Consider the following 15,980-nt stretch of genomic DNA (forward strand, 5'->3'; position numbering starts at 1 on the left):
CTTTCCCCAGTTCTTTATACACTGTCATTGAGATTTCAGTAGAATCCTTGGTATGGATATCTAAATCCACTTGATCTGATGGTTTAAATGTGCTGCTTCAACTTTCTAATCATATGTAAGGCAAAGAAGCCATGGAACAAAAGACTGATAAATTTGATGATCTAAAATTTAGAATGGATTCATGACAAAATCACCATAAGATATAAAGACTAATGAACGAGGCCATGTAGGGAGGGGAGTGAGATTGTAAATCACATAGAACAGAGGACCAATCTTAACTACATATCAGTATGAAAATAAGTTGAACAGTCCTCATAAGAGAAAAGCAAATTAAACAATGACATACCATTTTCTAACCTATCATTTTTCCCAAAGATCTTTAAGTTTTATTATATACATCATTGGCAAGTAAATGAGGAAAGACATGTTCATACATTGTTGGCAAGAGTGTAAAATGGTACATAAGTCTGTGAAGGATATTTTGGTAATATCTATCAAAATTTTAAAAGCACCCTGTGACTCAGTTTATCCTACTCCTAGATATCAACCCTATGGATTACCAGCCCTATAGATACAGTTAAATATATAGACACATACAAGAATATTCAACTTTCATTTTTAAAACATACAAAACAAAAAGTTTAAAAAGTACATCAAAAAAATTTGAAGGGACACCTGGCTAGCTTTGTCAGTAGAGGATGGGACTCTTCATCTTGTGATCATGAATTCGAGCCCCATATTGTGTGTAGAGATTACATAAAAAAAAAAAAAAGGAATATTTATTAATCTTTCACTTGGTACAAATGTGTATGATTGTACCACAAATTCCTGACATTAAACCTAACTAGTCAATTTTTTAACTTCTAAAGGATTGTTAAAAATTCTGCCAGATTGCAAATTCTTTGAAAGCATGCACTGTGTACACTTCCTCATCTTTGTACCTCCGAGGTGCTTTCTAGTGGATACTCAGTGTTAAATAATTTGGTACAGAAAATGGAACTGAAAAGTGCTTTGGTTATTGCTAGATTACTAAGAGATCCAGATTCTTATATTAGTCCACATACATCTGGTTAGAACACTCTGAAAAAGAGAAGTTTTTCTATTTTCCTATACCCTAGTTTCCCCATCTTAAAAAAGGGGTGGTTAGGTGGTGTCTAGAAAAGTCCCTTCTAGCTCTGTCTTTCTAATGCCTCTGTTTCTAGCACTTGAAGATAGCTATATTCTTCTACTCTTAGTATTTCATAGATCAGTAGACCCAAACTTTGCATACCAACAACTTTTAAGTGTGTATTTATGAATTAAGTATGTCAATCCATGTATTGATACTAACATACAGTTATTTTAAAACTGGAATTTTCTTCCCATGCATGTGTATAGTTCTGTGCACTCCTGGAGTTTGTGTATCCAAATTTGGAGAAAACTCTAGAAAAGCACCTTTAATTTTTTAAATATCTTAAAAAGAACAATGTAGTTATTAAAGTATTACTCTGATGGATATACCTTTGTCAAACAGCAAAAATCGGGGTCTCTGTTTTTTTAGCAAAAATTGTTTTTATCACTACTTGTTGCTTCATGCCATCATCTTCTTTTGGCATTAATACTTGATAAGCTATCTTAATAAATATATTTGTATTCTTATAGCTTGCCTTAGAGTTTCTCAGAGTTATACATGGTATATCATGGCAACATGATAGCCATTGATATATGCCATAATAGGTTAAATCTCTCTGGTTTATTGAATGGCACATGAGTCTGTTTTTGAGGTTGCAAGGAAAGATCAGGAAAATGCTACTGAGGTCTGGAGGTAGCTGCCACTTGTAACAAGTTTTTAAATACTACACAGCTGTTTCCTCTTCACTAATAGAAAGAATCCTAGACCTGTGGTTGGAGATAGGTTAGGAATGATGTAGTCCAACCAAACTAATCAGTTAAGCATCAAATGAGCTACCATATAGCAAGCTATTAGTTTATAAACATAAGGATTCATATCTGAAAATGTGAATGGGGTATCATAAATATTAAGATTCGGGACTACATGTCCACATGTGGACTAGCTACCCTTTGGATTCTCAAGTTTCTGTTCCTAAAGACTCCCATCAGAGAGCTACTAGACAAGCATAAGGGAAAGAGGAAGGACCATATTCTGATTCGTTGGGTGACTGTGTAACTTCAAACATATTTGTCCTTGAGTCTGAGACTCACTTTCGTTATTTATCATGAGGATAAGTATACCAACTTTGCTTGTTTGTTAGGAAATTTAAGTGAGATAATACAAGTGAATGTGCCTAGAACATGGTAGACTTTCAAACAAAGCTTAATTCCTTCTTGTCTCAAAGTGGCTCTGATCCTGGTAAGTTAAAGGACAAATGAAAAGGTTTGAATCCTGCCAAGTTCAGTAGGTTAAATGTCCTGAGTATACTAATTTTTTTTTAGTATACTAGTTTTTTTGTCCATTGCTATCTGGGTGACATCTTAAGTACCTGGCTATGTGTAATGTATTCAGTTCAGTAAGGAGGCTGGAGCTGAGAAACAGAACAAAACTCCTGTACTTTCAGGTACTAAAATGCCCTATCTACTTTGGTTAGAGGTCCAAACAATAAAAATGACTGAATTTTCTTTTGCAAGGTTGATAATTTCTTTGAAGTTAAAGTAAAACTAAAATGGCTTTACACTTTTTTTCCAGCATGCTACAAATGAAAACTGATGAGAAATTGAATTTGTCCGATGGGAATACAGCAAGTTGCCCTTTGAGCCCCATTAAGATGTGCCTTAATCGTCCCATTGAATGGAATCTGAATTTGACAGCAGCATCTCTAGCGAGCTGTACAGTTCATAACCAAAATCTCAAAAGTGAAGAGAAATAGATTGCGGTTCTTCTTGCACTATCCTTATTTTGTACATCAGTATTCTTTCTGCATTTATCATTTGATCTTGAAATATTTCTAGTCCTGTGATGTCTTTATATCAATTCATTAGCATTAGTCATTTTGATTATAATTCTTTGTATGTTTTTTCGCGTTTTACACCAGACCATTGTGGAATTTTACAGTACAAATGGATTTTGATGTTTCTCTTTTTAATAGTATTTTGTGAATCTTTTATGCCCTAAGTTTAAATACATAATTGTCCCCAGTTTTATTTCTGTGCACAAAGTTTTAATATATATACTGCATTATGTGATTTAGAAGGCTAGTATTGTAAAGATTTGTGATGACCCGACCATGAACAATTGTATAATAGGTGGATACCAACTACCTCGAAGCGAACTGGTAAAAGGCAAAGGTATCTCTTAGAAGTATATCTCTTTCAAAGTTATATATGTATAGAAAAATGGATCATAGTTTATCATCAAGTAGCATGTTTTCATTCATAGAATTTGAGCTGATCAGTTCTTTCTCTGTACTTTTAAACCTATAAAATCTGTGGGCTGTAAGATCAGTGGCACAATTGCATGTTTACTCTTCAGCAAAGCTGTGCCTCTTGCAGACAAGAATACTATTTGGTGTAAGTTACCAGTTTTGAATGAAAAATGGTAAATGGAATTACATCTATTGATTTTATTGTATTTTAGCCATTTAAGTGTAAAATGTCTTTGAAAATCAGGATAATATTCCTTACCTTTAACGATAATAGTGCAAAAGCATAGCTTCAGCAACGGCTACGTGATTGTGTCTAAAACTTGAATAGTAAGAATACTAAAGGTTTGGTGCTTAAATTTATTTTTCCCATGCCAGAGAAAAAAAGCTTTGGTATGGTGATCCATGGAAATATATAAGAACATGGGTTCTTCCCTTTGGATAGCCTGACTGTGGGATAAATGGGATTTAGTCTATGGTGTTTCTAAACACTTTTCCTTACACATTCTGTGTAAACTTTAAGTCCTATTTCTTCCTCAAAATCACCTCCCTTCCTCCCTCACCCCCAAAAATTATTTTTAAAGTGACAGGGATTTAACAAAATAAGACTTACGTAAGGAATTTGAAGCACAGGAAGACACAGAGCCAACAGAATGAAAAACAATCATCTGGTTTTTATTGTTTTATACCACCACCATATCAGCCTTTTCCTTTTGCTTAATAAGCATTCTTACTTTGTAACTTTCAGGCTCCTTTTATATTTCTGAGTTTTATAAAGCACATATATGTATGTAATATAGCAATTTGGTTCTAAAAAGCACAATGATCTTAATTTAGCTCTATCTTAGAACATTATCTTAAATAAATGGCCTAAATCTTAAAAAGCACAATTATTATTAAAACAGATCCAATGTTAGGGCATTTCTATTCTGGATAATAAAGAGAAAAGGTAATCAGCGGGATAAGAAAACATGTTTTGCTGGGTGTTGCAGACGGAAAGAGGACTGAGTTCATACTCGGTTCCATAAGTGAGGAAAGTGCCAATTTGGGAAGAAAAATGAAACTGACAGTGAAGAAACAGTGCTCATAAACTAGTATGTAAAAGACTTCCTGTCATGTTTTTCCCACTAGAATTGTCTTTTATTATCCACAATATTTATTTTGTTATGCCAAAAATGTAGAAAGCAACTCCATAATTAATATGTGTAAGTGGGGGTGCCTGGCTGGCTCAGTCAGTAGAGAGCGTGTGACTCTTGATTTGGGGCATATGTTCAAGCCCCATATTGGGTGTAAAGATTACTTTAAAAAAATAAAAATAAAAAAAAAAAAAAACATGTATATTTGAACATCTAACCCAAGAAACACCATCAGAAACATAAGCAAACTAGGACTCTCATATGCAAATATTATAAGAAGAGAAATTATCCATCCGGGTTGCATTACCAAAATGTTTTTAGTGTAAGAATCACAAAATTATCAAAATAACTGTTCAACTTAGATGCTGGGAACTTTGGATTCACTGTAGCAGTCCTCCTCCCCAAAGGTAAGCTCTTTCCTAGCTAGTTTGTGGTACTTCATTTGCCCTTGAGATGTCCCTTTTTAAATGTTCTAAAGTGTTTTCATCTATGTTGGATGTGCCCCATCTAAATCATAAGCTTCTCAAATGCAAGCTACTAGCTAGTTACACTGAGAAGCTGTCCAGAACGCCATGATACTAAGTGTGAGAGTTCATACACATCACCTGAGAAGCCGATTTACGAAGCCAGTTCCTAGGCCCTCCTTAGACCTAGCTGGTTACACCCAGGGGACCGCTGCAGGCTTCTGGGGAGCACTCGGACAGGCGCTGTCCTAATGTTTCAGTACAGGCCAAAGTAATGTGGAGTCACATAGCACAAAATCCTACAAAACATCAGGCATTTTCTAATTTTGATACAAGCGTAACTTTATTAAAGCAGAGAACTGAACATAATTTTAAAGGACATTGTTAAAAGGACTTCACCTCCATCATCTCTTCTAACTTATATCTTCATTGAGAAACTGTGCAAGGTTAAGTTTACTTTTTTCTAGTGCTGCTGTTTTGGCTCGTCTTGGCAATCTCATCTTCATTTCTGATTCTGGCTCTGGAATTTCGGGATCACTAAATAGATGTTGAAAATACACCAATTTAAATACAAGCTTTAAAACAAGTTTATTTATCAATAAAACTCTGTTTCTGTCATTTTATCAGTGTGTAATTGATATCCTGATTTTACTAAGTTTAAAACTAAAACCAAAAAAAGACTAACTGGCTGTCTGGCCAGATAGATCATAAAAAAACCTAGCTAATTGCTTTTTATTTCTATATGGAACCTGGTATTACAAGGAAAACAATAAAATTTTGCAATGAAATGATTAAATAGGAACTACCCAAAATAATTTTGGAGGACAACACAAAGTGAGAAAACATTTTAAGTTCTCTTAATTTAGGCAATAAATTCTTAAAACACTCTGTAAAAAGCAAGTTTCCTCAAAACATTTTAATCAAAACTTAAAAGTTATATACTGAAAATACACACATTACGATTTTACCAATAGATGAACTTGGGCAACTATAAAGTATCAGCTTACAACAGTGGCTTAATTTGTAGAATCTAAAAATAAACACTATGCCACAAGTATATACAATTTACCATGATAGATTAATCCTGCTTATAAATGTCAAGAACCGAAATCTAAATCCTCAGAGTTTGCTAATTCAAGATCGAAGGAGTCCTACACACAATCTTATAGTTAGAGGCATACATGGAAATATAAACTGAAAGAACATATTAAACATGATCACCTAGGACTAAGGGCCATCCCAGTAAGAAAAGCATACAAGCCATAGGAGGTCAAATGCTCTTGATAATGGAATTCTAGACAATATATATATCCAAGACCTTGCTATTTGCAGTTATCACTGAGTATCTTGTTACATAGTGAGATTCTCTCTTTCACAGTGGAAGCAAACTATAATTTCTTTTCTACTCCTAGACAAAAAAAAACCAAAAAACAAAAAACATTTTCTAGATTTATATGGCATACCTTTCAGAGTCAACCTCCACAGTCTGACGCCTCCTGTTCATCCTAGCTGAAGCTGTCACTTTTCTCCGTCCTTCAAGACAGTATAAAATTCATTATCAAAATTTATTCTCAGTTGCTTAGTGTTTCTATTTTCTGGGCTACCCAAATCCTTCATTTTCCCTCTGCAACACATTTCTTCCTAGTTACCAGCCATTTATTAATTTCTTTTGTAAACTTGAATAATAGGCAAAGGAAAATATGGAAATCAAATTATAGGGAGGCAAATTTTAGTTAAATATGTATGGGAGAAAGGAGAATATGAAAAACATGCTATGTAAAGAGAAGTACTTCTATTATGGCCATAGCACATAACCTACAGAGAAACTAATGAAAACTAAGGGGAGAAAAGTAGGGTAAGCCCATCAGCAGGTCCGGGAGAGAGAGAACTTTAATGTAAGGTAATGGCTTCTTATAAAATATTCCATCGTATATATGGCCAATTCAAATGTGTTATAAAACATTTTTCAGTATAAAAACTAGATCTTCTAACAAAATGCTGAAGATTGCAAAAATTCTACTTGCTAGAAACTCCCAAAGTTAAGAAGACAAAGTTTAGCAAACCATGATGCTCCTCATTTATGTATAAGAATCGGATCAAATTTCTCCATATGAACATTGGGTTGAAATTTATATATCCTATTTATTATTCATGTGAAACTTACTGTTTTTCTCCAAAACCTTACATAATTGCTTATAATGCAGCTAACCCCAAGAAAACATCCAACAATATGGGACTAATTTGGAACAATACCCAACAATAAGCATGTAAATAAGTGATTGGCTACAAAAATATTATGGCCAGATTCCATTCAGAAAAAATTAAATCTGCATAGGAAAGGGCCTCAAAATTGTTTTTTAAGAATTAAAATAATGGTTGGCTCGTGGGTGGGATGATTTGTGTTCTTTATATTAGTTTGCTTGCATGTATTTTCTGATTCTTCTGTAATAAGCATGAATTGCTTTTGTAATAATAATAAAACAATAAAAAGTTGTTGAATTTCAGATTTTTTTTCCAAGTGATCCTCTAATAGTCAACATTTACTTTATTCCAACAAATCCCTTATTGTTGGATACTCCTTGGGAAAGAAATGATGTTGAGAAATTATAAAATAAAATGGGAAAAAGGAAAACAGAAGCCCAGATAAGTACTACAGGGATAAAAGGTTTTCAAAAGTGCTTAATCATACAAAGGACAGAATAACTGACAATATAAAATCATCATTGATCTTCTAATAAAAGAATCTTAATTTAATCCAAATAGTCCTTGGCAATATGATACATTGCATCATATCTCTTTCAATCAAAAGCACTTGGAGCAACACTGGTATTAGAATCTGAGACACAAAGCAAAACCTAGTATCAGCTGAAAGAACTGAAAATAAAGGATACCTGACACATTTAAAATCTTTATCAACAAGGAAACTTGCAAAGTGAATATTTCATTGGAAAACAGAACTGAAAAGTTTTATTATAAAGATCCATACACTACCTCTGTTAGTCTTTTGCTGAGTGGATTTTGATGCTCGGGTTGCTTTTACATCCCTGAGAGGAGTTTTATATGCTTCTTTACTTTTTTCTGTTAAAGGAAATAATACAATTCTTCATTAAATATTTTAAATGGTCTTTCCAAGTCAATTTTTCATAAAACAGATATGACAAACCAGTACCATTAGCAGCTACTGAAAATGATCATAAATCAGCGTTCCAAAAAATGTGAATATTGGAAAGCAAAGGAAACCTAAGACAGTAGGCATGGTCATATGGTGAAAAACATACACATTAAAAAAAAAAAAAAAAATTATGAAAGTAAAATAAACACTTATCAGTAATATACTTCCTAAGGGAATTAATTAGAAACATTTTCCCTTCATTTCTGAAATCCAACCACGTTAGAAGAGAAAAAAAGTGGCTCTAGAGATGAAAAGGACAGAATCTTACAAATACTCAGGTTAATATGTTATTACCATCTTCAATTTGAAAAGCAGTCATAGTCATGTTGGCATCCTGTGCCGCTACCACTTGGCCATCATATTCTTTATTTCCTTTTTCTAACTGAATCTTGATTTTCTCCAGAGATCTCAGACATGTCCTATCTTTTACTTGCTATAACAAAAAACATAATTAATGGTTTTTAATTAATTTAATTTAATCCTTAACTTTTTTCAAAAAAGCTATATATGGATATCAAGATGTTTAAAAACATTTAAAAACTCCTATCAAATTTACGAAGAAAATATTTACTTCAAATGAGCAGACACAATTTGCCAACATTATGTATAATTTACTACCACATTTAATACAACCACATAAATTCTACTCTAATAAAAAATTTGTACATAATAATTTACACACAGAGTAATTAGAAACTACTTTACCTCCAAAATTTCATTCAACAAAACCAAAAGATCTTGAGCAAGGTTGCTACTGAGTTCTAAAGAACCCAAGGCTTTTGTATAGACCCGAATTTCTGGTGAACATGGACATGTTAAGATCTCATTGCAAATTTTTATAGCCAGATTGTCATGAACTGATAAGGCCTAGAAAATCAAGAGAAAAAAGTTTTATAAACTGGAAATGGTATTACAATATAGTTCCTACACATCTAACAAATATTTCCAACTAATTATCTTGCAATAATCCCAAATGCAAAATGTCTAAAACCAAATTTAACATATTCCTCCCAAACTGAACTCTCCCTCTTCTTATAGAGGATGCTGTGGTACAGAGTCCAGAACCACCCCCTTCATGAATGAAGCATTCATCCACCAGCTACTTTGAGTTCTGGAGGCTAAAAGTTCTCAGGTGCAGAACGGATCCAGGCTGAAGACTGTGGGGCCTGCCACATTAGTCCACGTTCAATGCCTGGAAGATATGCAGGTACAACAGGCCAGCCTTGTCTCCATCTGGACAACTTAAAGGACCCAGTTCTGGAACTTCCTGTGGCATGAGCTGGGGGTTTAAGACTGCATGACAGCTCAATTTCTTCCTCTGCCCCAACCCACTTCCCTCACTCCTCCAGGATGTCAATCAGGAGAAAACTCTGCAATTAAAAGATGTCAACAGCTCCTTGGAAGTCTTCTGTAACCCATACTCAGGACCTTAGTGTTATCTTGGTTGGACTCCATCTTCCTTGCCTCCCTAAGTTCCTTCTTCATGTCTTGAACACCCATATTTTTCCTTTCCACATCACCATCTACTATTCTTTCTTTCTACTTTCTATTGCTCTTATCCTTTCTCTACAAGTTTTTATCTCTTAATTATATAGGTTTCCAACTGCCCTCTTAATATTCACTCTCTATTCTTCTCACCGGTTCACCTCATATAATGATACTGGCCACCAAACTGAGCTTCTCCATAGGTAACTTTCATCCCATTAAGCCTTTCAGTATATACCCTATTACAGCAAATACAGCCAACTCCAAATTCCCTACCTTAATGTTCTGCCTTCAACAGGGCCATTCTGGCTCTTTAGCCAAAATGGGTTCTTCCATAGTCCCCTGTATGACTTGGATAGCCAGCTACATTTAATCACTTTTACCTAAAGTCTTCTTCTCTACCCAAACCACTGTACAAATCCCAACAAGACCAAACTGAATTTTACCAGTAATGCTATACTCATTGCCCCTGCTACATGAACCCTGCCTTCTTAAGTCCTAAAGCACTTAGTAGCTCTATCACCTATCCTTACTATATTTTGCCTTAATATCCTTTGTAATCTTCTCTCCAATAACATGTAACTTAACAAATGGAGTATACAGTAACCAAATTAATAATAATAAATAAAATTAAAAACCTATACTTTCAACTTAATTAGCTGGCATCTGAAATCACTAATAACACATTAATTTTCAATATTACAAGTGATATGTTCAATAATAATTTTCAGTATTACAAATGATATTCAATAATACAAATGATATCAAAGGGTCCAAAACTCAGCTTAAATTTAATTTATGGGACAGTTTGCAGTTAACTTATCTTCTTTGAATTAAAAACAAAGATGAGCTTGAGGCGACCTTCATTCTTTTTTTTTTTTTAAGTTTGTTTTTTTTTTTAATTTTTTCAGTGTTCCAAGATTCATTGTTTATGCACCACAACCAGTGCTCCATGCTATACCTGCCCTCCTTAATACCTTCATTCTTTGAATTCTCCTTCCTTATCTCAGAAACGTAGCAGTTAAGCCAACCTTTGAAGGCTCAATGAGTCCTAGATAAACATAGGACATTTTTCAGAATGTTAAATAGCCAGCTCTAGGTTGGGAAGGGGTAGTAAGAGAGATGAGTTTTTGGCAAGTTCTGAATTTCAGTAGCAAATTGCTTTTGTCTTTTTATGATCAATTATCACCATATTTCCTAAAAGGTCTTTTTCTTCCTTTGTGGTATGTGCCACCATAAAGACCAGAAATCTCAAGATCAAACCATGGCCTCTCTTTCTAGGAACCTATGAAAAGGATTGTTTTATCAAAAACTGACCTGTATGATAGTCATCATCCTTACCATCCGTAAGCTAATATACTCACCCACCTGATAATCTTGTGAATTCTTGGCCTGAGGATTTAATCCACTTGGTCTTGTCAAATCTACAAGTAACTCAGCAACATTAGTGATATCTACTTCAGCTAAAGGAGAAGATGCAGGAGCACTGGCCAGTGTTTGCAGAGTTGGAAGAAAGGCTTCTTCAAAACATTCCTGATTAGTCCTATTGAAAAACAATTTGAAAAGTATGTGAGCAAAGAAAAGGCATATGATTCTCAAAAAAAAAAAGTATAAAATTCACCCCATCAAGATACAGTATATTTTCATCTAAGAAAGAGACAAATAATTCAGGTAAATAAAATCTAGGTAAGTTCTCATTTTCATTACTAACCACTGAAAAACAAGGAAGAGTGACAAAATTATATTTATAGATATGACTCATGGGGAACCTGAATTTAACTTCAAGTCAGATTCTAATTTATCAATATAACTAAATACCTGCTCGCATAAGCAAACATGGGGAAGAACACGCCTAGGCAATGTCGAAGTCGAACATCCTCTTCAGTCACAGGATTGTACCATAACAAGACAAGACGAGAAAGAATCCTGCTGCTGACCAGGAGCCCTGAGAACATCAGCTTGGCTAGTCCTTCTGCAGCTCCTGTCCTGAGTTCAGACACCTAATAAAAATGAGTTTCATTAAAAGAATTTCTTTAATTTGTATTTTGTTTTTAAGCCTTGCAATGTAGCCGGTCCTACAATATTTTTCTATGAACTATCAAAAAATCACGCATACTATGAATTTCTTAAAGATGCATAAAAAGATTTTAGGTTAAGGCTATATGACAAATTACTAGTCTAGCTAAGAAAACCTCAATTCCCTCCAAATTTTTTAGAAGAACCAAAAGCCCTTTTAAATATTGTGAAACCAGAAGTCAAAATAGTAATGTATTAGATGCTGCTCATGAGATAAGATATAGAAAACACTCAGTAACATCCCTGCCATCAGAGGAAGGTAACCTATAAATGGACCCTCCAGAGGGAGTAACAATGTGTTATGAATAAAGGGGAAATGGGAATAGAAAGTGTACATGTGGAAAAAGGAATTCCTAGAAAGAGCAACCAAAGCAAACCTTAGAGAAGAAAATGGAAAAGATACAGTGATATTCAAATGGAGGTTTTTTTATGATATTCATAAAAGACAGGTAACTAAAACTAGTTACTGATACTGAATTATTAAAGTCAAGCCTCTGACACTTCCTAGCTACATGATCCTGTGCATATTAACTCTGTACCCCACTTAAAAAAAAAAAAGATTGACATACTTATTTTAAAGAGGGAGCACAAGTGAGGGGGGTAAGGTACACTGCAAGAGAATCTCAAGCAGACTTCCTGATAAGTGTACTGCTCTCACGTGGGGCTGGATCCCATGACCCTGAGATCATGACCTGAGCGAAAAATCAAGAGCCGGATGCTCAACTGAGCCCCCGAGGTGCCCCATGTACCCCCACTTTTTTCATATTAAAAAAGAAAGGATAATAAATTACAGATACAAAGAAAAAGAAATACTACAAATAAAACTCTTACAAGTGCTATCCACAAAGGGGTGCCTGGGTGGCTCAGTCGGTTAAGAGTCTGACTCTTGGTTTCAGCTCAAGTTATGATCTTAGGCTCTTGAGATCCAAACCTGGGTCAGGCTCAGAGCTCAGTGGGGAGTCTGTTTGACCTCTCCCTCTGCTCCTCTCCCACTCTTTCACTCTCTCTCAAATAATTTTTTTTTAAAGTGCTATCCACATAGTAAATCTTCAACAAATACAAGTTATTATTTATTATTACTGATGAACAGTAAATATCCTCAGTGATCACACTAGAGAGCCTCAAAACCAGGCAAAAATATTGAGCTATAGTGAGGCAGGACGTGGAACCACGTAAGGTTTTTGTAATGGTGGAAAAATAAAGACTTAAATGAGATTTTAGGGAAATTATCTTTGCAGATTATAATCTACGAATATAAAACAAGTCTAAACTAGAGAGACACAAATAAAAACAATGGATTGAGCAAATACAAAAACTATTACAAAAGTTTTCCCAAAACTCAAAAATAAAGATTTAGAGACCAACAAGATAAATAAGTGCTAGGGCACTAGCACGTGCTTTCCACACACTAACTCACTTAGGTGTCACAATAACCAGGAGGACAGAAACTTTGTTCCACTCAGCACTTGTACTCTCAAGAACATATAGTGACTGGCACATAATTTGCCCTCCAATATTTGTTGACTTACTTAAAGAAGCATCCAGTGAATAGGCATCATTATCCCCATTTTGCAGATGAGGAAAAAAGCCAGAGACAGTAAACACCTTATTGAAGATTAACACAAATGCGACCAGAACACAAATGTACAAGTCTACAACTCCAAAGGCTACATGCTCCCCATCTTTTTAAAATGTTTAACTGTGACATACTTTCTGATAGCAATAGTGCTCCATCTGAAGTTGAACGTCAGGAATTTGAAACGAAACAAACTGCAAGTTTTAAAACATGTAAAAAAAAAAAAACCAAAAACCTCTTATTATGTATGGCCCAGAGGGCAGTGAAGTAAGTCAGATCTTGTTTATTGGTGATGACAAAAAAAAGTCAAAATCACAGAATGTAGTATTGCCAGAAAGAGATTATGGTACCAGTACTATTAAAACAAAAACAAAAACGCCTCATTCCTTTGTCACACACTTTTACTGTTCAGTCATTTCCTACCAGTGCAATGTCAGCAAGCCCACAGCACTGGGTAATTCCCATTAGGAAATTAGTATATCAATTAAATATTAACTCAAAATTTAAAACCAACATCTGCCTTTTGACTGGTAAGTTTAATTTATTTACACTTAAATCACTGATAAGAAAGGACTGATTACCACAATTTTGCAATCAAAATGTGGTAAGTCAAAAACTGTTAAAAGAGACAAAAACCAAAAATACTGATATTAAAAAGGTTAATTCATCAAAAGATAATTAAAAGTATAGCTAAAACACAAACAGAGCCTCAGAATATATAAACAAGCATTGGCAAAAATGCTGAAAGAAATAGTTCAACAATAATAACTGAAGAGCTTTCTGAAACAGAAAGAACACCCAGGCAGATCAATAGGGAAACAATTAAAAGGACTTGAACAATCTTACAGACCAACCAGACCCACCAAAAATGTGTAGTCCACTCCACTTCACTATAACAGAATACACTTTCTTCTCAAGGGCACATGGAATATCCTCATGGATAGAAACTATTTAGGCCCAAAACAACTCAAAATAAATTTAAAAACAATGAAAACATCAAAATATCTTCTCAAACCATTAGAGAATATACTTAGAAAGCAACACCAGAAGACTATAAAATTCACAAATATGTGTAAATAATATACTTTTTACATACCGATGAGTTAAAGAAGACATAAAAGTGAACTTTAGAAAATGCTTAGAAATGCACTAAAGTGAAAAATACAAAAACCAAAACTTATGAAGTATAACATAAACAGTCTTCACAGGGCAATTTATAGTAGTAAATGCCTACCTTAAAAAAAAAAAAAAACTTGGACTTCCAGGAAGATGGTAAAGTAGGAGTATCCTAAGCTCATCTCTTCCCATGGATATACCTAGATAACACCCACATCAGTGTAAATAATCCAGAAAACCACCTAAAGACTGGCAAAACAGACTCCACAGCTACATGCAGAGAAGAGGCCACATCAAAAAGAGCAGGAAGGGTGGAGACATGGTCAGGAACCAAACTGACCCACAGAACTGTCCACAGGAGGGACACTGCAGCCACTGGACAGAGGAGAGGAGGAGACCCCACCCCTAGGTACCCAGACACTGGAGACCTTCACTAGGAAAATGAATCCCCATAACATATGGCTTTGAAAATCAGAGAGGCTTAACACTGTGAGTTCTTATAATCAGTGGGGCTTAACACCTGGAACTTGAAAACATCACCCAACTGGGCTCTGGGAGAGACAAATGGAGATAGGAAACTCAGTCCCTGCCCTTAAAGGGACAGCATATCAAACAATCCCGCTAAGATACAGCACAGAAGCAATAATTTGAAAAAGGCCTGGAATATACAGGAAGATTTATTTACTAATCTCCGAATATGTGCTAGAGAAACAGGGATCTTTAGAAGCTTTCTCCAAGAACAGAGCTGGCAGGTGCCATTTTCCTCCTCTGATCCCCAGCCCAGATACCCAACACTTGAGGGAACCAGCCCAGGATGAACACTTTCCACCTACCTTGCTAATAGCACACCCCACTCCTGAATTCTCCAGACCTACCCCTTCCAACTCACCCACAGCAGGAATTCTCTAAAGCAGCTAAAGCAGTGGGGTGAAGGCAGACATCTAATCTGACTGCCAGCTCTGCCTAACAATGAAAGCTTCCCAGGGCACAACACCAGGACAGCCCTTTCAATTCACTGTGACCACATCTCTAAAACCCAGTTTGACCCAATCAAGCCCGAAGTGGCCCCAGACTGGCCCATTAAAAATATAGGGACTAAAGCTTGCCAATAAGCAATGGGAAAAACCATTACAGATGACTGGATTGACGGCAAACATGGCTCAGCCACAACAGGAGGCTTCGTAGCACACATAGGAGATACCCCTGAAGCACCAGGTTTTGGTGAACAGGGGACACTGCACTCAGGACACAACAGGAACTCTTCTTCATACAGCCACTCTTTCAAGAGCAGAAGACAAAGCTGACCTTCCTAACACATAGAAATAGATACAGAGTTAAAGAAAATAAGACAGAGGAGTATATCCTAAATAAAAGAACAAGAAAAAAAGCTGAAGAAAGAGAGCTAAATGAAAAAGAGGTAAGTAGGGGCGCCTGGGTGGCTCAGTGGGTTAAAGCCTCTGCCTTCGGCTCAGGTCATGATCCCAGAGTCCTGGGATCGAGCCCCGCATCGGGCTCTCTGCTCAGCAGGGAGCCTGCTTCCCTTCCTCTCTCTCTGCCTGTCTCTCTGCCTACTTGTGATCTCTGTCAAATAAATTAAAA

General features: G+C 35.4%; 2 protein-coding genes across 3 annotated transcripts in view; one reads left to right on the plus strand and one right to left on the minus strand.

The window, feature by feature from the left end:
- Window positions 1–3,071, plus strand: part of LOC111149047 (ligand dependent nuclear receptor corepressor like) — a 155,785-nt gene extending 152,714 nt beyond the window's left edge. For both annotated transcript variants that reach the window (XM_022505944.1, XM_022505942.1), the window contains one exon: window positions 2,684–3,071. In XM_022505944.1, coding sequence (XP_022361652.1) covers window positions 2,684–2,864 — 181 coding nt within the window. In that variant the 3' untranslated portion in view covers window positions 2,865–3,071. The remainder of the gene's footprint in view (window positions 1–2,683) is intronic.
- A 1,631-nt stretch (window positions 3,072–4,702) lies between these two features.
- LOC111149298 (non-SMC condensin I complex subunit G) overlaps window positions 4,703–15,980 on the minus strand; it is a 57,764-nt gene continuing 46,486 nt past the window's right edge. The window contains exons 15-21 of the mRNA XM_022506288.1: window positions 11,432–11,613; window positions 10,982–11,156; window positions 8,834–8,995; window positions 8,423–8,561; window positions 7,948–8,034; window positions 6,420–6,489; window positions 4,703–5,493 (exon numbers count right to left, since the gene is read on the minus strand). Coding sequence (XP_022361996.1) covers window positions 5,370–5,493; window positions 6,420–6,489; window positions 7,948–8,034; window positions 8,423–8,561; window positions 8,834–8,995; window positions 10,982–11,156; window positions 11,432–11,613 — 939 coding nt within the window. The 3' untranslated portion in view covers window positions 4,703–5,369. The remainder of the gene's footprint in view (window positions 5,494–6,419; window positions 6,490–7,947; window positions 8,035–8,422; window positions 8,562–8,833; window positions 8,996–10,981; window positions 11,157–11,431; window positions 11,614–15,980) is intronic.

Source organism: Enhydra lutris, unplaced genomic scaffold (genome assembly GCF_002288905.1).
Source record: "Enhydra lutris kenyoni isolate GAN:26980312 unplaced genomic scaffold, ASM228890v2 scaffoldscaffold21, whole genome shotgun sequence".
Classification (NCBI taxonomy): domain Eukaryota; kingdom Metazoa; phylum Chordata; class Mammalia; order Carnivora; family Mustelidae; genus Enhydra; species Enhydra lutris.